General features: G+C 48.8%; 2 protein-coding genes across 9 annotated transcripts in view; one reads left to right on the plus strand and one right to left on the minus strand.

Moving 5' to 3' along the window:
• Nucleotides 1-11,547, minus strand: part of BRAP (BRCA1 associated protein) — a 47,089-nt gene extending 35,542 nt beyond the window's left edge. The window contains exons 1-4 of the mRNA XM_003832462.4: nucleotides 11,184-11,547; nucleotides 8,626-8,787; nucleotides 4,298-4,496; nucleotides 1,826-2,015 (exon numbers count right to left, since the gene is read on the minus strand). Coding sequence (XP_003832510.1) covers nucleotides 1,826-2,015; nucleotides 4,298-4,496; nucleotides 8,626-8,787; nucleotides 11,184-11,265 — 633 coding nt within the window. The 5' untranslated portion in view covers nucleotides 11,266-11,547. The remainder of the gene's footprint in view (nucleotides 1-1,825; nucleotides 2,016-4,297; nucleotides 4,497-8,625; nucleotides 8,788-11,183) is intronic.
• Nucleotides 11,548-11,572: 25 nt separating this feature from the next.
• ACAD10 (acyl-CoA dehydrogenase family member 10) overlaps nucleotides 11,573-24,981 on the plus strand; it is a 70,335-nt gene continuing 56,926 nt past the window's right edge. The window contains exons 1-4 of one of the 8 annotated variants that reach the window (XM_034934517.3): nucleotides 11,573-11,712; nucleotides 17,789-17,891; nucleotides 18,396-18,503; nucleotides 20,040-20,239. In XM_034934517.3, coding sequence (XP_034790408.1) covers nucleotides 18,472-18,503; nucleotides 20,040-20,239 — 232 coding nt within the window. In that variant the 5' untranslated portion in view covers nucleotides 11,573-11,712; nucleotides 17,789-17,891; nucleotides 18,396-18,471. Of the gene's footprint in view, nucleotides 11,713-12,048; nucleotides 15,544-17,788; nucleotides 17,892-17,918; nucleotides 18,504-20,039; nucleotides 20,240-24,981 lie in introns of those variants that run through there. The other 7 variants (XM_055096177.2, XM_034934519.3, XM_034934520.3 and 4 more) reach the window with 7 other exon arrangements.

The following is a 24,981-nucleotide window of genomic DNA, read 5'->3' on the forward strand; positions in this document are numbered from 1 at the left end:
ACTGCTGTCATAGAAGGTCTCACAAACAACCGCCTCCCTTCCCCACACCTTCATCCCACTCCTACTAGAAGAGGAACGCGTCCCTGGAATTAAAAGTGAGGGTGCCACACTCTTGCTTGTCATTTATGTCTAGCTATGTAACCCTGGGCAAACCACGTATCTCCCTCTGCAGGCACCCTCCTCATCTGTAAAACAAAGATAACAACACAGTTTCCGCAAGGGATTGTAGTGAGGATTAAATGAGACAAAGTGTATTGAACACTTAGCACAGTGAGTGATACAGAAGCCATCGATAAACGTTGGATATTATCATCATTATCCTTATTATTACATGTGCTACCAGACTGAAATGGCTTAAGGCACGATTTTCCCATGGTTTGCAAAGCTCCTTGGCACTCTTGGAAGGCTTTCTGACAGACAGTGAAAGGAGCTATTCAAGTGCTTTTCTGTTCTTAATGTCAACTTGTAAACTTTAAATCCAAAGGATAATGGAAACCTTTTAAATGTCTCCCTAAATGATGGGGTACTTTGTAAACATAAAACATAATAACTGTGTACTCTCTTGCAGACAGAACTCCACACTAAAGCTTCTCTCTGGAGATCACAGAACAGGTACACTCTTCCCCCACTAAAAAGAGAATGAGGCCGGGTGCAGTGGCTCACGCCTGTAATCCCAGCACTTTGGGAGGCTGGGGCGGGCAGATCACCTGAGGTCCAGAGTTTGAGACCAGCCTGACCAACATGGAGAAACTCCGCCTCTACTGAAAATACAAAATTAGCCAGGCATGGTGGTGCATGCCTATAATCCCAGCTACTCCGGAGGCTGAGGCAGAATGGCTTGAACCCAGGAGGCGGAGGTTGCTGTGAGCTGAGATCGTGCCATTGCACTCCAGCCTGGGCAACAAGAGTGAAACTCCGTCTCAAAAAAAAAAAAAAAAAAAAAGAAAGAAAGAAGTGGGGGTAATGGAAAAATAATAAGATGGTGTTAACTTCAAAAAGTCTGGGAACCACTGCTTTTCTGGAATAGTTACTGCTTGTTTAAAAAAACAAACAGGCCGGGCATGATGGCTCACGCCTGTAATCCTAGCACTTTGGGAGACTGAGGCGGGTGGATCACAAGGTCAGGAGTTCGAAACCAGCCTGGCCAACATAGTGAAACTCTGTCTCCACTAAAAATACAAAAATTAGCCAGGCATGGTGGTGCATGCCTGTAGTCCCAGCTACTCAGGAGGTTGAGGCAGGAAAATCGCTTGAACCCGGGAGGCGGAGGTTGCAGTGAGCCGATACCACACCACTGCACTCCAGCCTGGGCGACAGAGCGAGAATTCGTCTCAAAAAGAAACAAACAAAAAAAAAACACTAGATTTTTTTTTTTTTTTTTTTGAGACGGAGTCTCACTCTTGCTACCCAGGCTGGAGTGCAGTGGTGTGATGTCAGCTTTCTGCAACCTCTGCCTCCTTGCAAAACCCTAAACTTCATACTCGATCTGATCTATAAAAAATCATGGGCATGAGGCCAGGTGCAGTGGCTCAGAGCATCTGTAATCCCAGCACTTTGGGAGGCCAAGGCAGGAGGATTGCTTGAGGCCAAGAGTAGCCTGGAAAACACAGCAAGATCTCATCTCTACCGAAAAAAAAAAAGTGTATACGTTATAATTGTATTTATGCTAATGAATTTAGAAATACATCTAGAATTACAATTATATCTTAGAAGACATCTCAAGAATCTTAAGTGCAAAATGTTGTAAATCACACACAGCTACTATCAGTTTGAATACCACAGTTTCTGAGGCAAAGAGATTTTTAATAAATTTAATAACTTTTACCTGTGCACTAAACTTTATCAGCACCATATATTGGTTGGGAGTAGAGTCTCTGATGATTTTCATTTGTTCAATTACTTCGTTAAATGGGGCAACAAACTTCATAAGGTCATGACTGGTCATTGCAGCAGGGACTGTGAGAATACACAGCATGGCACTGCGCCGCACATCTTCTTTTAAGGAGGTCATCTTACTAACAAAAAAAAAATTAGAGTGTCTTGAATAGATGAGGTATGGTTAGTTTAAACAATACTAGACAACTTTTATGTCCAAGAAAACAGGAAAAAATAAAAATTGTAATATTTCATTAATGAATTGTTCTATATTATACCCCCTATTGGACTTTTCAATCTTCAGTTCAACATTTATTACGGTTATAAATCTGCATTCGGCAAATTTGCAGTGTTTTACTCTCATCAATGTTTGAATAATAATCTGTCACTGGTGGCCAGGCACAGTAGCTCATGCTCGTAATCCCAGCACTTTGGCAGGCCGAGGCGGGTGGATCACGAGGTCAGGAGATCGAGACCATCCTGGCTAACACAGTGAAACCCCAACTCTACTAAAAATACAAAAAAAATTAGCCGGGCATGGTGGCAGGTGCTTATAGTCCCAGCTACTTGGGAGGCTGAGGCAGGAGAATGGTGTGAACCTGGGAGGCGGAGCTTGCAGTGAGCCAATATCGCGCCATTGCACTCCAGCCTGGGCCACAGAGCAAGACTCCATCTCAAAAAAAAAAAAAAAAAAAATCTGTCACTGGTTAACTTAAAAGCACAACTCTGGCTATGGACCTCTCTTAAAAGGCCTAAAAAAACAGCTCTAAATATACGAGAGAATTCTGTCTTTTTTTCTTTCAGAGTCTTGCTGCATGGTCTCGGCTCACTGCAACCTCTGACTCCTGGGTTCAAGCAATTCTCCTGCTCAGCCTCCCAAGTAGCTGGGATTACAGACGCGTGCCACCACGCTGGGCTAATTTTTGTATTTTTAGTAGAGATGGGGTTTCACTATGTTGGCCAGCCTGGTTTCGAACTCCTGACCTCGTGATCCCCCGCCTCGGCCTCGCAAAGTACTGGGATTACAGGCGTGAGCCACCACGCCCGGCAAGAGAGAATTCTAAACCATGAGGATGTAACTGAGGATTACAGGAAGTGTTACCAAGTTGAGATGGCTGGAATAGAGAGGAAAGAAAATCCTCCCACAATGCAATTTGTTTTTTGAAATGCTGCAAACTCACTTGACAGCTGTGATCCAGAATGGCTACCTGTGCCGGGTGCGGTGACTCACACCTGTAATCCCAACACTTTGGGAGGCTGAGGTGGGCTGATCACTTGAGGTTAGGAGTTCGAGACCAGCCTAGCCAACATGATGAAACCCCATCTCTGCCAAAAAAAAAAAAAAATTAACTGGGCGTGGTGGTGTGCACCTGTGGTCCCAGCTACTCTGAGGTAGGAGAATTGCTTGAACCCGGGAGGGGAGGTTGCAGTGAGCCAGGATTGCACCACTGCACTCCAGCCTGAGTTATGGAGTGAGACCCTGTCTCAAAAAAAAAACAAAAAAACAAAACAAAAAACAAAATGGCTACCTGAATAGTCACTGTTTTCCCAGTAGAGATCTGGCAAATGAGTTAGCACAAGAACGGCCTTAAGGTATCAGCTACCATTACCCAAGAAGGTAGTGGCTGGGCTTGTGGATTATCTAGCCAAATGCTTCCTTTCCTTGGGGCTCTAGCAAGCTTTGTTTGAACCACAGAAAATGGTAAAAAAGAGGTAATAAAATTGTAATGAGTTAACTGACTTCTTAGCAGCCTCTTCAGTAAAGATTTGGTGGAGACATGAGACTACAAAGATGCTGTGGATCATTTTCTTTGTCCTTTCAATTCCCCATCACCTTCCATGCCTATCTGCTAAGAAAACATTTTCCTGGCAGGGCACAGTGGCTCACGCCTGTAATCCCAGCACTTTGGGAGGCTGAGGCGGGCGGATAACCTGAGGTCGGAGTTCAAGACCAGCCTGGCCAACATGGTGAAACCCCATCTCTACTAAAAATACAAAAAATTAGCTAGGTGTGGTGGTGGGCACCTGTAATCCCAGCTACTTGGGAGGCTGAGGAAGGAGAATCACTTGAACTCAGGAGGCAGAAGATGCAGTGATCTGAGATCGCGCCATTGCACTCCAGCCTGGGCAACGAGACCGAAACTCCATTTCAAAAAAAAAAAAAGAAAACATTTTTCCCACATATTCTCTTAAGTGTATCCACAAGCATTTCTTTTATAAGGAAAAGCTTTGACCCAATCCACAAGATTAATCAAATGTAAAACATCTGAGAATTCTCTAACATACAACAGACAAAAGTATTATTATTTTGAAGCTTAAAATACCCACTTTCCTTCAGGACAAGAGACTACGCTAAAGCAAAGCAAAAAAAAAATAAAAAATAAAAAATTGACTAACCCCCAAGAAAAGAGGGTTTTCTTACTTTGTCTTATATAGGTGCATAATACCATGAACTATTTCAACTGATGGATTTCCACTGAAGAATGAAATCTGGTCTGGAAGCTGTTTGGACGGAGAATCTGGGGCAGCGTTTATGCATTCCTTACTGTGATCTTTACTTCTTTGCGCAGTGGGGGAGGCTTCTGAAGACTTCCTTTCTTCCACTGTAGTTTTTAGTTCATCTTTCACCAGTTAAAAAATAGCAGATTGAGATAGAGCTCCCTCTCCCCTCTCCCCTCTCCCCTCCCCCCTCCCCCGTCTCCCCTCTCCCCTCTCCCCTCTCCCCTCTTTCCACGGTCTCCCTCTGATGCCGAGCCGAAGCTGGACGGTACTGCTGCCATCTCAGCTCACTGCAACCTCCCTGCCCGATTCTCCTGCCTCAGCCTGCCGAGTGCCTGCGATTGCAGGCGTGCGCCGCCACGCCTGACTGGTTTTCGAATTTTTTTGGTGGAGACGGGGTTTCGATGTGTCAGCTGGGCTGGTCTCCAGCTCCTAACCGCGAGTGATCCGCCAGCCTCGGCCTCCCGAGGTGCCGGGATTGCAGACGGAGTCTCGTTAACTCAGTGCTCAATGGCGCCCAGGCTGGAGTGCAGTGGCGTGATCTCAGCTCGCTACAACCACCTCCCAGCCGCCTGCCTTGGCCTCCCTAAGTGCCGAGATTGCAGCCTCTGCCTGGCAGCCACCCCGTCTGGGAAGTGAGGAGCGTCTCCGCCTGACTGCCCATCGTCTGGGATGTGAGGAGCCCCTCTGCCTGGCTGCCCAGTCTGGAAAGTGAGGAGCGTCTCTGCCCGGCCGCCATCCCATCTAGGAAGTGTGGAGCGCCTCTTCCCGGCCGCCATCACATCTGGGAAGTGAGGAGCGTCTCTGCCCGGCCGCCCATCGTCTGAGATGTGGGGAGCACCTCTGCCCTGCCGCCCCGTCCGGGATGTGAGAAGTGTCTCTGCCCGGCCGCCCTGTCTGAGAAGTGAGGAGACCCTCTGCCTGGCAACCGCCCCGTCTGAGAAGTGAGGAGCCCCTCCGCCCGGCAGCCACCCCGTCTGAGAAGTGAGGAGCGTCCTCCCTCCTCATCTGGGAGGGAGGTGGGGGGGTCAGCCCCCCGCCTGGCCAGCCGCCCCGTCCGGGAGGTGAGGGGCACCTCTGCCCGGCTGCCCCTACCGGGAAGTGAGGAGCCCCTCTGCCCGGCCAGCCGCCTCGTCCGGGAGGGAGGTGGGGGGGTCAGCCCCCCGCCTGGCCAGCCGCCCCGTCCGGGAGGCGAGGGGTGCCTCTGCCCGGCCGCCCCTACTGGGAAGTGAGGAGCCCCTCTGCCCGGCCAGCCGCCCCGTCCAGGAGGGAGGTGGGGGGGTCAGCCCCCCGCCCGGCCAGCCGCCCCGTCCGGGAGGGAGGTGGGGGGATCAGCCCCCCGCCTGGCCAGCCGCCCTGTCCGGGAGGGAGGTGGGGGGATCAGCCCCCTGCCCGGCCAGCCGCCCTGTCCAGGAGGTGGGGGGGGCGCCTCTGCCCGGCCGCCCCTACTGGGAAGTGAGGAGCCCCTCTGCCCGGCCAGCCGCTCTGTCTGGGAGGGAGGTGGGGGGGTCAGCCCCCAGCCCGGCCAGCCGCCCCGTCCGGGAGGGAGGTGGGGGGGTTAGCCCCCCGCCTGGCCAGCCGCCCCATCCGGGAGGTGAGGGGCGCCTCTGCCCGGCCGCCCCTTCTGGGAAGTGAGGAGCCCCTCTGCCTGGCCAGCCGCCCCGTCCGGGAGGGAGGTGGGGGGGTCAGCCCCCCGCCCGGCCAGCCGCCCCGTCCGGGAGGGAGGTGGGGGGGTCAGCCCCCCGCCCGGCCAGCCGCCCCGTCCGGGAGGGAGGTGGGGGGTCAGCCCCCCGCCCGGCCAGCCGCCCCGTCCGGGAGGGAGGTGGGGGGGTCAGCCCCCCGCCCGGCCAGCCGCCCCGTCCGGGAGGGAGGTGGGGGGGTCAGCCCCCCGCCCGGCCAGCCGCCCCGTCCGGGAGGGAGGTGGGGGATCAGCCCCCTGCCCGGCCAGCCGCCCCGTCCGGGAGGGAGGTGGGGGGGTCAGCCCCCCGCCCGGCCAGCCGCCCCGTCCGGGAGGGAGGTGGGGGGATCAGCCCCCCGCCCGGCCAGCCGCCCTGTCCGGGAGGTGAGGGGCGCCTCTGCCCGGCCGCCCCTACAGGGAAGTGAGGAGCCCCTCTGCCCGGCCAGCCGCCCCCTCCGGGAGGGAGGTGGGGGGGTCAGCCCCCCGCCGGGCCAGCCGCCCCGTCGGGGAAGTGAGGGGCACCTCTGCCCGGCCGCCCCTACTGGGAAGTGAGGAGCCCCTCTGCCCGGCCAGCCGCCCTGTCCGGGAGGGAGGTGGGGGGTCAGCCCCCCGCCCGGCCAGCCGCCCCGTCCGGGAGGGAGGTGGGGGGGGTCAGCCCCCCGCCCGGCCAGCCGCCCCGTCCGGGAGGTGAGGGGCGCTTCTGCCCGGCCGCCCCTACTGGGAAGTGAGGAGCTCCTCTGCCCGGCCACCACCCCATCTGGGAGGTGTACTCAACAGCTCATTGAGAACGGGCCATGAAGACAATGGCGGTTTTGTGGAATAGAAAGGGGGGAAAGGTGGGGAAAAGATTGAGAAATCGGATGGTTGCTGTGTCTGTGTAGAAAGAGGTAGACATGGGAGACTTTTCATTTTGTTCTGTACTAAGAAAAATTATTCTGCCTTGGGATCCTGTTGATCTGTGACCTTACCCCCAACCCTGTGCTCTCTGAAACATGTGCTGTATCCACTCAGGGTTGAATGGATTAAGGGCGGTGCAAGATGTGCTTTGTTAAACAGATGCTTGAAGGCAGCATGTTCGTTAAGAGTCATCACCACTCCTTAATCTCAAGTACCCAGGGACACAAACACTGCGGAAGGCCGCAGGGTCCTCTGCCTAGGAAAACCAGAGAACTTTGTTCACTTGTTTATCTGCTGACCTTCCCTCCACTATTGTCCTGTGACCCTGCCAAATCCCCCTCTGCGAGAAACACCCAAGAATGATCAATAAAAAAGAAAGAAAAAAAAAAAATAGCAGATTATAAATGGATAGGACATATGCTGAAGGATTTGAACTAGATTAAAATTTCAAGTCGGAGGAATAAACTTTGATAGAGTAATTACAATGTAATGCATTAACAGCTATTATTTGTAGAATAGCTGAGTTTATGAGGGCATCATACTTTAAAGCTCTCTTTGCTCCATAAAAATCTCATTAACACCCTCAGAAACTTAAGGATGGCTATTACATTTGGCAATACCATAATGCAAGCAGGTATCTTCTATCACGAAATCCTAACTGGGACAAACATTCAGGGCTACTAAGTTTGAAATCCAAATCTACCAGTTCTGACCACCTCCATGTTGGAGATGTAGTACTATCTACACAGCCACTTCCGCAGATAAAATGAGCTAGCTGGCCGGGTGCAGTGGCTCATGCCTGTAATCCCAGCACTTTGGGAGGTCAAGAGGTTGAGACCATCCTGGCTCACATGGTGAAACCCTGTCTCTACCAAAAATACAAAAATTAGCTGGGTGTAGTAGCGTGCACCTGTAGTCCCAGCTACTTGGGAGGCTGAGAGAGGAAGGAGAATTGCTTGAAACCAGGAGGTGGAGGTTGCAGTAAGCCGAGATCGCGCCACTGCACTCCCACCTGGGGACAAAGTGAGACTGTCTCAAAAAAAAAAAAAGAAAAGAAAGAAAGAAAAAATGAGCTGGCAGAGCAGGGGAAGGCACGACATGTTTATTTGGACACATTAATGATCTGCCACTGAACTAGGTGGTAAGAAATTCTCCCTGGTAGCTGGGTGTGGTGGCTCACACCTGTAATTCCAGCACTTTGGGAGGCCGAGGCGGGCGGATCACTTGAGACCAGGAGTATGAGACCAGCCTGGCTAACATGGAGAAACCTTGTCTCTACTGAAAATACAAAAATTGCCCAGGCGTGGTAGAGGGCATCTGTAATCCCAGCTACTTGGGAGGCTGAGGCAGGAAGACTGCTTCAGCCCAGGAGGCTGAGGTTGTAATGACCCGACATTGCACCACTGCACTCTAGCCTGGGCAACAGAGACCCTGCCTCAAAAAAAAAAGTCCCCCCCGTCACTGAACTGAATTGTCAACTCCAACTGTTAGGATTAATTTGGAAGAAATATTTGGAAACACTAACATGTGGCTTAACAGTGTCATATAAAGCACACACGTAGTGAAAGACGAAAGTATGCTAGATGTTGAAATTGTAGGCTCATCAAACACCGTGTATAAAATAGGCAACCAGTGTTCACATTACAAAAGAGAGTCCAGGGTTTTAGAAAGCATACCTGGGTTGGACTTCATGGTCTCAATGATCACATCTGTCATTTCTCGACGGCCGAGATGCTGATGGATAATCGCTACTTTCTCTCCTGGTGACTTGCCTTCTAAACAGGCTACAGCTGAAGCTAGTGTCGTCTTTTTTATCTCCTCATCAGACATTTCCCCGGCTAAAGAACACATGAATGATTAATACAAGGTAATAAAACATGCTCCTCTCTGTTCTCTATTCCTCTATCATTAGGTTTTCCTTTTCTTTCTCCTGCCTTCCGCCAAGATGATAAGAAGCCTTTGTAGTATCCATCTCACTCAACTCTGGGACCACTGCAGTACACAGCAAAGAGTCAATAAGCAGCCAGGACAATATACTCAGAAATGCAGGGCTGTTCTACTGAAATCATGCACTTTATTTTTATTTTTTGAGACAGAGTCTCACTCTGTCACCCAGGCTGGAGTGCAGTGGTGTGATCTTGGCTCACTGCAACCTCCACCTCCCAGGTTCAAGTGATTCTCCTGCCCCAGCCTCCCGAGTAGCTGGGATTACAGGCACGTGCCACCACGCCCAGCTAATTTTTGTACTTTCAGTAGAGATGGGGCTTCACCATGTTGGACAGGCTGGTCTCGAACTCCTGGCCTCAAAGTGATCCGCCCGCCTTGACCTCCCAAAGTGCTGGAATTACAGGTTTGAGCCACTGCGCCTGGCCCAAAATCATGCACTTTAAAGCAAATCGCCAAAGAGGGAGCCTTAGAGAAGATGCAACAGTGATCATGCCCAGATGAGCTAACATTTTAGTAACACCTGATAAAATGAAATTGTGTTCAGCCCAAAATGAAGATATCAAGTCCATTAAAAAAACAAAATTTCAAAAACTTGTAGGGGTAGTCTTAAACATCCTGGCTTATGCTCATGCCATGAACCAAGCCATGAACATCTGTGATTACTGTCTTAAATCAATGAAACACATGAAAAGGGAAACGGAATTTGGAGACTTAACTGAAATATCCCTAATACATGCTCTGTCAGGGCAGGGACAAGGCCTGTTTTGCCCACCACTGTATTCCCAGCCCTTATACCACAGTGCCGAGCACACAGAGGAAGCCCTCTAAATGTTTGATGAATAAATGACTACATGACTGACCCATGCAGATGTCTATATGCGGCTAATATCAATTTAGCTGACTCTCAGAACTCAGAAGCCACTTTTAGCCTTTGGAAAGGTGCTCATAAGCTATAAAGTCATATTCAATCTTTAATTTGCAGCTTCAAAGGTCACGTCCTCAGGAAGTTCCCAATGACACCATCCCTACCTGCCCCCATCCCTCTCTCCAAACCAAACACATCTTCTTGTAATACTTTCCCAAATTGTTTCTCCTTTCCTTCACCGCACTTACCACAGTTGTAATTCTACACATATTCTGCACTTATTTAATTCATCTGTTTCCTCCATGAAACTGCTGGTGCCATTAAAGCAGAGACGCTGTCTGATTCAGCACACAAGGAAAGCTCCAGTAGATATGAGCATAAGTTTGTTTTTTGTTTGAAATGGACTTTATCTCTTGTCGCCCAGGCTGGAGTGCAGTGCCACAATCTTGGCTCACCGCAACCTCCACCTCCCGGGTTCAAGCGATTCTCCTGCCTCAGCCTCCCCAGTAGCTGGGATTACAGGCACCTGTCACCACGCCCAGCTAATTTTTGTATTTTTAGTACAGACAGGGTTTCACCATGTTGGCCAGGCTGGTCTCGAACTCTCAACCTCAGGTGACCCGCCCGCCTCGGCCTCCCAAAGTGTTAGGATTACAGGCGTGAGCCACCGCGCCCGGCCAAGTATTTCTTGAATGAATGTTAGTTAATTATCTGAGGACCAAGGAACAGAGCCAGAGCTGCATTCCCCACTAAGGAGCTTCCTCACTTGTGTTAATGGTGTAAAAAGCTCAGACTCAAGTCCAGCTCACTGAGTTAGAATCCCAGTTTCACCCATTACAGATAACCTTGGGCAAATCAATTAATCACTAAGCTTCAGTTTCCCAATGTGTAAGAGGTACATGTCACACCCATCTGCCTCTTAGGGCTGTTGCAAAGATAATTAAAGAATACAATACACAAAAGGTGCTTAGTACAGTGCTGGGATATAGGAAGTGTCCAAATTTTAGTTATGACTATGGTTAGGGGGCACTTCAATGGATATCGTTCCAAAAGGGAACAATTTAATTAACCCAGGGACCGTCCAGCGTTGCTGGGGACCCAGTACCTGCCTTTACGAAGCCCATAGGGAAGCAAGCGAGACAAACACACCACTCGACTATCTCGAGAGGGAGACGCGCCAGGTATAAACTGAATACCCTCAGACGGCACAGGGAGGGAGGTTCGGGGCAGGGCTTCCCTGAGATAACAAACGGGAAGGCCTCTCAAAGGCGGATGGGAAAGAGAGGGATCCCGATCACCTCTCCGTGTCTTCCTGAGGCAAGAGCCCTCGCCGCGGGCTTTTCCCGAGCCAGTGCTTTGGGAAGGGAAGCCCTCCGGGCCCAGACCCGGCTACAGGGAATGCGGCGAGGCCGCGGGACTCACCCGCGGCGCTGAAGCCGAAGCCGGCGGGGACAGGCGAGTGTTCCGCGAGCTCCAATCGGATAACAACCAGTGACACACTCATAGGGCAGGCGCTGGCCGGCGCGGGCCCCGGCGGGCTCAGGCGAGGCTGGAAGGCGAGCCGAGAGGCCGAGCGGCCCGGGGCCGGCAGCGCCGCCACCGCCTCAATGCAGTTGCCGCCGCCTCAGCAGCAGCAGCTCCTCGAACAGCCCTCGGAGCCACAACAACCTCCACTTCCGCCTCCCAGCCGCCGTCGCCGACCTGAGGTTTACGCATGCGCGCATGACCGCGCACAGCGATTGGGCGGCGTGGCAGGGGTCACCCACTGCTCTTCCGGACGCAATTTTGAGGAGGTCGGAGCGGAAGGACGTCGTGGCGATTGCTCGCGCTGGGGTGCCACTCTTAGGCTGAGCTGCAGGTTTTCGCACAGCCGCGAGTTAACCTCTGCTTGCCCCAGAGGCCTCGTCCTAATCCACCTCGGCTGACAGCGCGGGATCCCCGGCTCCGCGAGGTCTCCGAATTGTCCGAGCTATCTGCTATGCAGAACTTTGCCCCTTTTGTTGTGTTTGACTCCTGTCTAACCCTAGTCTGGATGGTTTTGTTTCTGTCCCACTTTACAGATAGGTACAACGAGGCTCAGAGAGGTGAAGTTCCTTCTAAGGGGCCGTAGAGAGTGGAGACTCGATCGCTGTTCAGATAGCGATCTGGCTGGGCGCGCTGGCTCACGCCTGTAATCCCAGCCCAGAGGCTTAGGCGGGCGAATCACCTCAGGTCAGCAGTTCGAGACCAACCTGGCCAACATGGTGAAACCTCGTCTCTACTAAAAATACAAAAAATTAGCCGGGCTTGGTGGCGCGCGTCTGTAGTCCAAGCTACTTGGGAGGCTGAGACAGGAGAATCGCTTGAACCCGGGAGGCGGAGGTTGCAGTGAGTCGAGATAGTGCTAGTGCACTCCCGCCTGGGCAACAAGAGCGAAACTCCGTCTCAAAAAAAAAGAGAGAAAAGATGGTGATCTGCTGGTTACGAGCACAGTGCTGCAGTGAGACCGGGGTCCTCCTCCCCACCCTGTCACTTCACAAATGTTTACTGAGAGTCTAGACACCCTTGGGATGCTTGAGATACATTGGCGTATAAGATAAACACAGTTCCTGTCCGTACTATGAGGTTGACCTACATCAGCAGTTGTGCAGTCTTGAACTAGTATAGTCATTGCGTAAAGTTGGCATGATATCATGTCCTCATGCAGTTGTGAGGATGAAATGGAATTATGTATATGGAGATAACATTAGCTTTTCTGAGGCTCAGCATTCTTTCCAGTATGTCAGAGTGGCTTTTGTATGTAGATACTGACACAATCAATGCATATGGGACACATACATGACAGGATGCTACTCTAGGTACATTGTATAATGATACATATGTAAGTACATAGTACATTCTAGATGAGTGTGTGTGTGGACATAGTGCGTTCTAGATGTGTGTGTATGTGGACTATGACATGACCACAAGATACATGCGTATATAGATCTTGTGACTACATCCTATGAAATACGTTTCCATATGCCCTGTTTAAATCAGGGTTTCTCAACTCTGCACTATTAACATTTTGGGTCCTGATTATTCTTTTTTGTTTTTGGCAAGGGGGCGGGGTGTCCTGAGCATTGTAGAGTGTTTAGAAACATCCCTGGCCTGACCCACTAGATGTCAGTAGCACCTCTCCCCAGGTGGTGACAACCAATAATGTCTCTGGACCTTTCCAGATGTCTTCTTGGGGTTAAAAAACATAAACCCTGTTGAAGAATCACAGGGTTATGTGAAAGTGCATAAACCATACACACATACTGTATGCATAAAACCTCTTGTGAACTTTTTTAGTATATTACTATAGTAGATAACATTTCAACATGTGCCAGGTACTAATTTGAGTGTTTCATATACCTTGTGTCATGCAATGGTCACAACAACTTTATGAAACTGGTACTATGTCCCTATTCTACAGAGGAGTAACCTGAGGCTTGGAGGAAGAGTAACTGTAACTGGCTCAGGATTTCACAGGTGGTAGTGGCAGAGCTGGAACTGAAATCCAGGCAATCTGAATCCAGAACTAACATTCTTTATCTCTTTACCAAACAAACCTTTTTTTTTTTTTTTGTATTTTGAGACGGAGTCTCACTCTGTCGCCCAGGCTGGAGTGCAGTGGTGCGATCTCGGCTCACTGCAACCTCGGCTTCCTGGGTTCAAGCTTCCTGCCTCAGTCTCCCAAGTAGCTGGGACTACAGGCACACAGCACTGCACCCAGCTGATTTTTGTATTTTTTTTTAGAGATAGGGTTTCACCATGTTGGTCAGGCTTGTCTGGAACTCCTGACCTTGTGATCCACCCACTTCGGCCTCCCAAAGTGCTGGGATGACAGGCGTGAGCCACTGCACCTGGCCCCAAGCATCTTCTTAATGTATGACAACACACTGTGTGTGTATATTTATGAGAGCATCATTTAGGTAGCAAGTCTGCATTATCATGCTAATCCCATTTTGAGTGTCAGGAAGAAGATAAATCTTTTTTTTTTTTTTTTTTGATACAGAGTCTTGCTGTGTCACCCAGGCTGGAGTGCAATGGCAGGATCTTGCTCACTGCAACTTCCACCTCCCAGGTTCAAGCGATTATCCTGCCTCAGCCTCCTGAGTAGTTGGGATTACAGGCACCTGCCACCACGCCCGGCTAATTTTTGTATTTTTAGTAGAGATGGGGTTTCGCCCATCTCTTGGTCAGGCTGGTCTCGAACTCCTGACTTTAGGTGATCTGCTCTCCTTGGTCTCCCAAAGTGCTGGGATTACAGGCGTGAGCCACTGCGCCTAGCCTGACAAATCTTTATGGTAGATACCAGTAACACAGAACTAGAACTGTTAGCCAGAGTTGGGCAGGTTGGGAATGTTACAGCTCTTTGTGGCTGCCAAGGATTAAACCTTTCCCCAGCTTTTCCCTGTTTTCCAATATTTCCAGTTTATGCATCCTTCCAACTCATATGGAGCACCAGCTATGTGTCTAAAACCTGTACTAACTCCCAGGGGATGTATGTATACTAAGATGAATAAGATAGTCCTTGTCTTAAGGAGCTTATGAGTTCAGAAACACGTAGACGTGAAAACAGGCCGGGCACAGTGGCTCTTGCCTGTAATCCTAGCACTTTGGGAGGCAGAGATGGGAGGATCACTTGAGGTCAGGGGTTCAAGACCAGCCTGGTCAACATGGTGAAATCCCGACTGTACTAAAAAAAATACAAAACCTTGTAATCCCAGCACTTTGGGAGGCCGAGGTGGGCGGATCACAAGGTCAGCAGACCGAGACCATCCTGGCTAACACGGTGAAACCCCATCTCTACTAAAAATGCAAAAAATTAGCTGGGCGTGGTGGCAGGCACCTGTAGTCCTAGCTACACGGGAGGCTGAGGCAGGAGAATTGCTTGAACCGGGGAAGCAGAGGCTTCAGTGAGCCAAGATTGCCCCACTGCCCTACAGCCTGGGCATCAGAGCAACACTCCTGTCTCAAAAAAAAATGAAAACAGTTACTGTGTAATGGGGTAAGTGCTCTGCTGAAGATATGGAGAAGAGGCAATGGGAGTGAAAAAAAGAAGTCCCACCCTCTACCTGGAAAAAGAAAAGAAAAGGCTCCCCAGAGGAGCTAAAACTGAGGTTGTGATGTCAAAGTGAATAGAAATTCACCTAACAGATAAAGCAGGGAAAGGTGTTCCAGTCAGTGAGCACAGCAGATACCAAGGCCTAGAGGTATGAGAAATGACAGCATTTCCTGCCTTGGGAAGTGGCTAGAGCAGAACAGTTGTCTGTAGTTGAAGGAATAAGCAGGCTGCTTGTGGGAGCATTGCCCACATGTCCATTAGTGGGACTATGTGGAGGACAGTGTCCTCCATAAGGATTAAGGTTGCCCCTTCAGGCCCTGAAGGCATTTTTCTTTTTTTTTCTGTTTTTTTTTTTTTTTTTTTTTTTTTTTTGAGACGGAGTCTCCCTCTGTCACCCAGCCTAGAGTGCAGTGGCGCGATCTCGGCTCACTGCAAGCTCCGCCTCCCAGGTTCACGCCATTCTCCTGCCTCAGCCTCCCGAGTAGCTGGGACTACAGGCGCCCACCACCACGCCCGGCTAATTTTTTTGTATTTTTAGTAGAGACGGGGTTTCACCATGTTAGCCAGGATGGTCTCGATCTCCTGACCTCGTGATCCTCCCGCCTCGACCTCCCAAAGTGCTGGGATTACAGGCGTGAGCCACTGCGCCCGGCCCCCTCAAAGGCATTTTTCATCTCTACTACGCCCTCATACAAAATATACAAGTGTGTAAGTAAATTTCTCTTTCTATCATAAACATTGGCCTTGGCATAGGAACGTAAGTAAAACTGAAAATGCAAATGAACCTTGACATTTTTAGTTTCAAATATTGCCCCCAAATTCAGCAAATTTCCAATTACCGTCGTTGCATGGTGGTATCCTCAGCAGATGGGTGCAGGACCCCCTGCAGATGCCAAAATCTGTGGATGCTCAAGTTCCTGATATACAATGGTGTAGCATTTGTTTATAACCTATGCACACCCTCCTATATGCTTTAACCCATTTCCCATTTAGAAAAAAAAGTACTTGACTTGGTGTGGTGGCTCACGCCTGCAATCCCAGCACTTTGGGAGGCCGAGGCCGGTGGATCACTTGAGGTCAGGAGTTCGAGACCAGCCTGGCCAACATGGTTAACACCCGTCTCCACTATAAAAATGCAAAAAGTTAGCTGGATGTGGTGGCGAGCACCTGTAGTCTCAGCTACTCGGGAGGCTGAGGCAAGAGAATAGCTTGAACCTGGGAGGCGGTTGCAGTGAGCCAAGATCACACCATTGCACTCCAGCCTGGGCGACAGAGCAAGACTCCGTCTCAAAACAAAAAAAAAAGAAAGCAAAAAAAGTGCAGCTCGCTGCCAGCACAGTATTCTCAGGGCAAGCAAGATATGAGTTAAGTAATCCCTAGATTGCTTATAATACTGGCTGGGCACGATGGCTCACGCCTGTAATCCCAGCACTTAGGGAGGCCGAGGTGGGTGGATAATGAGGTCAAGAGATCGAGACCATTCTGGCCAACATGGTGAAATCCCGTCTCCAGTAAAAACACAAAAATTAGCCAGGCGTGGTGGCACGCACCTGTAATCCCAGCTACTCGGGAGGCTGAGGCAGGAGAATCGCTTGAACCCAGGAGGTGGAGGTTGCAGTGAGCTCTGATCATGCCACCGCATTCCAGCCTGGTGACAGAGGGAGACTCCATATCAAAAAAATATATATTTAATATATATTATATATATCAAATCATATCCATATCAAAATATATAAATATATATACATGCATATATATGTATGTATACCTAAAACAGTGTAAGTACTGTGTAAATAAATAGTTGTTAACCTGTATTTTTTGTTTGCATTTTTTATTGTTGTGTTGTTATTTTTGTTGGTTTTTGTTTGTTTGTTTTTGAGATGGAGTCTCACTCTATAACCCCGGCTGGAATGTGGAGTGCAGTGGTGCAATCTTGGTTCACTGCAACCTCCACTTCCCTGGTTCAAGTGATTCTCATGTCCCAGCCTCCCGAGTATCTGGGATTACAGGTGTGTGCCACCACGACCGGCTAATTTTTTTTCTGTGTTTTTAGTAGAGACGGGGCTTCACAATGTTGACCAGGTTGGTCTCGAACTCTCGACCTCAGGTGATCCGCCTACATTAGCATCCCAAAGTTCTGGGATTACAGGCGTCAGTTACTGTGCCCTTACTGTGTGTGTTTGTTTTGTTTTGTTTTACTTCGAATATTTTCTTCTTTTTTTTTTTTTTTTTTTTTTGAGACGGAGTCTCACTCTGTTGCCCAGGCTGGAGTACAGTGGCACCATCTCGGCTCACTGCAAGCTCCGCCTCCCCAGTTCACACCATTCTCCTGCCTCAGCCTCTTGAGTAGCTGGGACTACAGGTGCCCACCACCACGCCCGGCTAATTTTTTGTATTTTTAGTAGAGACGGGGTTTCACCGTGTTAGCCAGGATGGTCTCAATCTCCTGACTTCGTGATCCGCCCACCTCGGCCTCCCAAAGTGCTGGGATTACAGGCGTGAGCCACTGCACCCGGCCTTACTTCGAATATTTTCTATTGTAGTTGGCTGAATCTGCAGATGTGGAACTCACAAATACAGAGGGCTGACTATAGATGAGAAACACATTATATTCAAGATTTACCACTTAAGAGTCCTTTCTCTAGGTGCTTAGAGGTTGAGTATCCCTTGTCCCAAATGTTTGGAACCAGAAGTAGTTCAGATTTTGGATTTTGATATATCTGTGTATATATAATGAGATATCTTGGGGTTGGGACCCAAGGCTAAACATGAAATTCACTTATATATATATGTTTCATATATATCTTGTACACATAGCCTGATGGTAATTTTATACAATATTTTAAATAATTTTGTGCATGAAACAAAGTTTGTGTTAAGTACTTACGTGTGGAATTTTTCACTGTGGCATCGTGTGGGGGTTCAAAAAGTTTTGGATTTTGGATCATTTCAGGTATCGGATATTTGGATTAGGGATGCTCAACCTCTACAGTTTTTTGAGTCCTACCTGGGTGCCGTGACTCACACCTGTAATTCCAGCACTTTGGGAGGCTGAGGTAGGTGAATCACCTGAGGTCAGGAGTTTGATACCAACCTCACCAACATGGCGAAACCCCATCTCTACTAAAAATACAAAAATTAGCCAGGTATGGTGGTGCGTACCTGTAGTACCTGCTACTCGGGAGGCTGAGGCAGGAGAATCACTTGAACCTGGGAGGCAGAGGTAGCAGTGAGCCAAATTCGTGCCACTACACTCCAGCCTGGGCAACAGAGTGAGACTCTCAAAAAAAAAAAAAAAAAAGAGTTTCTGATTTTGGAGCATTTCAGATGTCAGATATTTGGATTGGGGATGCTCAAACTATATAGTTTTGGAGTCCTTTTGGCCCCACTGAATGACTCCTGTAAACTCAGATGCTGTCTTACCAACCTGTTTTGCACTCTCCTGATTTTTAGTAAGCTTTTTAACTGTAGAAATCACATAAAAAGCTTAAAGATTTTCATGAAGAAAATAGAATTTGCCTTCATTATTTTGTTTTTTTTCCCCATCTTTTTATTTCAAGCTTATAGAAAAGTCAAAAGAAGTTACAGTGATCTCCCGTTATACCTTTCATCTAGACTCACTATTAATGTCTGGCCATGTTTGGTTTTCTCTATACACGAGTATATAGGTATGCATCTGTATACGTGTACATGTATGTATGTGTGTTGTGTGTGTCTTTTTTTTTCTGAACCTTTTGAAAGTAAGTTTGAGGAACAGTTACCAGGCTGCTGCAGTGATCTGTAAGTGGAAATGATGGTGTTTTGTGGTGTGAGGGTGTCATCGTAAGTGCTAGGAGGAGGCGAGTACAGGACATCTTAGGTGCACGCAGGAGAGACTCCTAATGAGTCTTTTCTGGTATCCCCAAGAGGCTTCATGAAGACAGTGACTGGTAAACTGCAACCCAAAGGACTGTTTGGAATTAGCCAGGCAACAGGTGGAACAGAGCATTGCAGAGGAGGAGAACATGCATTTGAGGAAACTGCATGTAGATGTGTATGTCCAGATCATTCCAGGTTGAGGTGAAAAAATGGGGAGATGCTGCAGAAAGGAATGAGATTTTTTTTTTTTTTTTTTTTTTTTTGAGATGGACTCTGGCTTTCTCACCCAGGCTGGAGTGCAGTGGCACAATCTTGGCTCACTGCAACCTCTGCCTCCCAAGTTCAAGCAATTCTCCTACCTCAGCCTCCCAAGTAGCTGGATTACAGGCACCCAACACCATGCCCAGGTTATTTTTGTGTTTTTGAGTAGAGATGGGGTTTCGCCATGTTGGCCAGGCTGGTCTCCCAACTCCTGACCTCAGGTGTTCTGCCCATCTCAGCCTCCCTAAGTGTTGAGATTACAGGCGTGTGCCACTGCGCCTGACAGGAGTAGATCTTTTAAGCCAGGCTTAGGAATTGAGAGTTTATTTTAAGGGCAATGGGGAGCCATTGAAGGTGTTGTTTGTTTGTTTTTTGAGATGGAGTTTTGCTCTTGTTGCCCAGGCTGGAGTGCAATGGCACGATCTTGGCTCACTGCAACCTCTGCCTCCCGGGTTCAAGCGATTCTCCTGCCTCAGCCTCCTGAGTAGCTGGGATTACAGGCATGCGCCACCATGCCCGGCTAATTTTGTATTTTTAGTAGAGGTGGGGTTTCTCCATGTTGGTCAGGCTGGTCTCGAACTCCCAACCTCAGGTGATCCACCCGCCTCGGCCTCCCATAGTGGTGGGATTACAGGAGTGAGCCACCACACCTGGCCCAGATTTACAATTTTTAAAGAATACTCTGACTGGAGGGTGAAGAAAGAATTGGAGAGAGGTCTGAGAAGAGGCAAGGGGGCCAGTTAGGATCCACGGGCAAGATGGTGGCAGTGAGAATGCAAAGAGGTAGATGAGATTTTCAGGAGAAAGACTTGACAGCACAGAACTAGATAGGGCGAGGTGAGGTAGAGATTGCAGAAAGTCAGAGGCGAGTCCCAGCTTTCTAGCTTGGGCAGCCGAGTGGGCGATGGAGCCCTTGACTAAGTAGCCAGGGAGGGAGGAGACACTGAGGTCAGTTGTGGGTGTGATTCGAAGTGCCTGTTGGAGATGGGTTAGAGATGTCTGGCTGGCCCCTCTGAGCTCCAGGATGGAGGCCTGGTTGGGAGGCAGTGCAGGCAAGTAACGCCCTGTGCCTTCTTCCCACACAGCCTCAGCCTCACCATGTGTGTCAGGAGCTGTTTCCAGTCCCCCCGTCTCCAGTGGGTGTGGAGGACAGCCTTCCTGAAACACACCCAGCGCAGGCACCAGGGGTCCCACCGATGGACGCACCTTGGAGGCAGCACCTACAGAGCGGTGATTTTCGACATGGGCGGAGTTCTCATTCCTTCTCCAGGGAGAGTCGCTGCAGGTGAGCTATTGATTCTGTTTCACTTTGTGGGACTAGAGTGGTGGTGGGAGAATGGAGGGTGATCGGGAAGGCAGAGGGGAACACTTGGGCAGCAGTGTGTCCCAGCAGGCCATGCTCTGGCTCTCGAGTTGAATTCCAAGCACCACTAGGGGGCCGAGTGTCTTGGGCGCATGATTCAGCTTCTCCAAATCTTACTTTCCTCATCATTAAATGAGCTAATGGTAGTGCCTTCCTCCTTGGGATTTGGCGGAGAGTTACCCGTGGGAAGCACTTGCTTAGCACAGTGATTGCTCAGTGCATCCTAAATTCTCAATCAATGATGAGCTGCCATGAATGCTGTGATTAGAATTTAACCACCAAGGCAGGGCGCAGTGGCTGAAGCCTGTAATCCCAGCACTTTTGGAGGCCGAGGTGAAAGGGTCGTTTGAGCCCAGGAGTTCAAGACCAGCCTGAGCAACATAGTGAGACCCCGTATCTGCAGAAATTTAAAAATTATCTGGGCATGATGACAGGCACCTGTAGCTCTAGCTACTCAGGAAGCTGAGGTCGGAGGATCACATGAATCCAGGTGGTTGAGGCTGTAGTCAGCCGTGATCATGCCACTGCACTCCAGCCTGGGTAACAGAGCAAGACCCTTACTCAAAAACAAACAACCAAAAATCCCAAAGAATTTAACCACTTCTTCTTGGGAACTGTTCTACTTCTGAAATCTAGAATGCTGAAATTCCCCTTTTGATTACAGCCTTCCTCCCTTCTACCCCACTCCCTCTAAACCTGCTTCTGGACTGACAGGGTAAGGGTCAGCCCTCTGGTCTCTGGTCTTCTCTTTAACAGCCCCTTCCTGGTTTTACTTCTTTTCTACTCAGTTCAGTTTTTATTAGTTAAAGTCGTTTTGGCTTCAAGCAGTAGAAAACCTAACAAAACAGTGACTGAAACAAGCTAGAAGTTTCTTTCTCTTGCACATAAAAGCCCAGGTATGTGGTCTGGGGCACTGTGTGATGCGACTCTGTGGTATCAGGGACTCCAACTCTTTATAGCATGTTGCTCTGCTGTGACTTTTCATTTCCACTCTTACCTTGTGGTCTGTCTTGGCCGTGTCACCTCCTGCTATCATATTCTCATGCCAGCCAGCAGGAAGGACAAAGGGCCAGGCAGCCATCCCTCTCCTTTTGACCTTCTGTGGTGGCTGGTTGGCCAGTTCTCCATCCTAAATCAACCCAGGCACAGGTTTTCTATGCCTGCGTGTCTAGGCTTTCCAGCACTGCTGACCAAATTACTCAGCCGTGCGAACTGGCTGCACAAGCTGGTTTCTGAGCTCCAGCCTCAGTTGGGCCATTGGTGCTATGCCTGAGCCTCTCTGTTCCTTCACTCTTATCTCTCTGTTCCTTCACTCGTATCTCTGTCATGTTTACCTCAGGGGCTGTTCCAGACTGTCCACTCCCTCTGCTCCTTACCACCCCCAAATATTCTTGCTCTGCAGATAGCTGAATCTATTCTTCTACAAAGAACATAAAGACTAAACCTGAGCAACACAGTGAGACCCTATGGTGAGCTAGGATTGCACCACTGCACCCCAGACTGGCACAACAGGCTTTTTTAGAGAACCTGTCTCTAAAAAAAAAGGCAGCAGGGAAGAACATAAAGATCACTGGACAGAAAGTTTCTTGACTTTCTCTAGAATATCTTAAGAACCAATTCACTTCTCTCCATTGCCACTGCCTCCACCCTTGCCTTCTCTCACCCAAATGATGTCATCAGCCTCCTAACTCTTCCCCTGCCTCTGGCTCTCTGGATTTTACAAAATCTCCTCCCAGCTCCAGAATTACCTTTCTAAAACATGGATCGTGCTTCTGCGCTTAGCAGCTCACACCTGTAATCTCAGCACTTTAGGAGGCCGAGGTGGGCAGATCGCTTGAGCACAGGAGTTCAAGACCAGCCTGGCCAACCTGGTGAAACCTCGTCTCTACGAAAAATACAAAAAGCGTACCTGGGCATGGCGGTGCATGGATGTAGTCCCAGCTACTTGAGGGGCTGCGGTGGGAGGAACTCTTTAGCCCAGGCGATTGAGGCTGCAGTGAGCTGAGATTGCACCACTGCACTCCAGCCTGGGTGACAAAGTGAGACCCTGTCACAAAATAATAAATAAATAAAATAAAAATAAAGCACAGATCTTGTTCCTTTCATCCCTGGCTTGAAAACCTTGAATGCCTGCATGTGGTCCCCTAGATTAAGTCTAGAAGCTTTCGCCTGGGATTCAGGGCTCCTCTCAGTTCTAGCTTTCCTGCTGTGGACTACCTGATGCTCCCCAGGCATGCCAGGCACATTTGCATGTTTGTGCCTTTGCAAGCTGTGTTTCCTCCCTGCCTCCTCTGCCTGTTCAAATCCTACTGATGCTTTTAATGGCAAATTTAAGGGGATATTATTCAGCAATGACTGGAATCTTTTGAACACTCAGTAAATCTCATGGTTGTTACTAACTTCAAGAGTCCTCTTCTGTCAAGACTTCTCCAACCTCATTTGCAACCTGGGCAGAATGTTCCTGGATAGCCAATTCCCATTAAGTTTCACCCTCACCGAGATATTTTTGTTTGCAGTGGGATATGTTCATGTCTCCTCTGTGGGGCTCTTGGATTCCAGGACCCCAGGTCTGGGATTTCTTCACTTCACTGTTGCAGTGTTAGCTCTGCAGGCTGGCTCAGTCATTCAGGAAATGTTTGATGGGTAGATGTGAATAAAATAGTGATGCCTTCTACTTTGTCTTTTGCTTGACTGGAGCTTCTAATGTTATTTATTTCAAATGAACCATATCAAGGGTCATTTGATAAGAATATACTAGAATTGGCCAGGTGCGGTGGCTCATGCCTTTAATCTCAGCACTTTGGGAGGACGAGATGGGCGGATCACTTGAGGTCATGAGTTTGAGACCAGCCTGGCCAACATGGCAAAATCCAATCTCTACTAAAAATACAAAAATAAGCGGGGCATGGTGGTGGGCACCTGAAATTGCAGCTACTCTGGAGGCTGAGCAGGGAGAACCACTTGAACCCGGGAAACAGAGGTTGCAGTGAGCTGAGATCATACCATTGCGCTGCAGCTTGGGAGACAGAGCAAGACTGTCTCAAAAAAAAAAAAGTATATATATATATATACACTAGAATTACTGTACTATACTATTCTTTTTTTCTTGAGATGGGATCGCACTCTGTTTCTTAGGCTGGAGTGCAGTGGTACAATCATGGCTCACTGCATCCTGAAACTCCTGGGCTCAAGCAATCCTGCCTCAGGCTCCCAAGTAGCTGGGACTACAGGTGTTTGCCACCATGCCTAATTTTTGTTTTTTATAGAGATGGGGTCTTGCTATGTTTCTCAAGCTAGTGTCGAACTCCTGGGCTCAAGTGATCCTCCTGCCTTGGCCTCTTGAGTCATTGGAATTACAGGCGTGAGTTACCATGCCTCACCTGCTGTCTGTTTTTGTATGGCCTGTCAGCCAAGAATGACTTTTATGTTGTGAAATACGTAATTGAAAAATATCAAAACAAGAATAATATTTTGTGACATGTGAAAATTATGCGAAGTTCATATTTCAATGTCCATAAAAATGAAATTTTTTAGAAAACCATCTTGCCCATTTGTTTACATATTGTCCATGACTGCTTTTACCCTGTACTGGCAGAGTTGAGTAATTTCAACAGGGTCCGTAATGCTTTCAAAGCCTAAAATATTTACCATCTGGCCCTTTTCAGAAAAGCTTGATTTAAGCTGTTAGTTTACTATAAAATTAGTACGCACAACAAAGAATTCAAAGTATAGCCCAAACATTTTAGTTTTTTTATTTTTTATTTTACTTTATTTTTCTCCAAAAATGCATTTTCAGACCAAAGCTCAAACACTTTAAGATTGAATTTAGGCCGGGCACAGTAGCTCACGCCTGTAATCCCAGCAGTTTGGGAGGCCAAGGCAGGTGGATCATGAGGTCAGGAGATTGAAACCATCCTGGCTAACATGGTGAAACCCCATCTCTACTAAAAATACAAAAAATTAGCCAGGCATGGTGGCAGGTGCCTGTGGTCCCAGCTACTTGGGAGGCTGAGGCAGGAGAATGGCGTGCACCCAGGAGGCAGAGCTTGCAGTGAGCCTAGATGGCACCACTGCACTCCAGCCTGGGCGATACAGCGAGACTCCATCTCAAAAAAAAAAAAAAAAAAATTGGGCATGGTAGTCCATGCCTGTAATCCCAGATACTCAGGAGACTGAGGCAGGAGAATTGCTGGAACTCGGGAGGCAGAGGTTGCAGTGAGCCAAGATAGCACCACTGCACTCCAGCCTGGGTGACAGATCAAGACTCCGTCTTGGGAGAAAAAAAAAAATTGAATTCAGAGGGTATAATGATTTCGAAACTTCAAAATGTTTGACTTTAAAATTTTTGTTAGTGTGATAGATGAAAATTCCATCTTTGTGGTTTCTTTTCTTTTCCTTTTTTTTTTTTTTTTTGAGACAGAGCATCATTCCATTGCCCAGGCTAAAGTGCAGTGGCGTGATCTTGGCTCACTGCAACCTCCATCTCCCAGGTTCAAGCAATTCTCGTGCCTCAGCCTCCCAAGTAGCTGGTATTACAGGTGTGTGCCACCATGCTCGGCTAATTTTTGTATTTTCAGTAGAGACAGGGTTTTGCCATGTTGACCAGGTTGGTCTCTCTTTTTTTTTTTTTTTTTTTGAGACAGAGTCTTGCTCTGTCGCCCAGG

Source organism: Pan paniscus, chromosome 10 (assembly GCF_029289425.2).
Source record: "Pan paniscus chromosome 10, NHGRI_mPanPan1-v2.0_pri, whole genome shotgun sequence".
Classification (NCBI taxonomy): domain Eukaryota; kingdom Metazoa; phylum Chordata; class Mammalia; order Primates; family Hominidae; genus Pan; species Pan paniscus.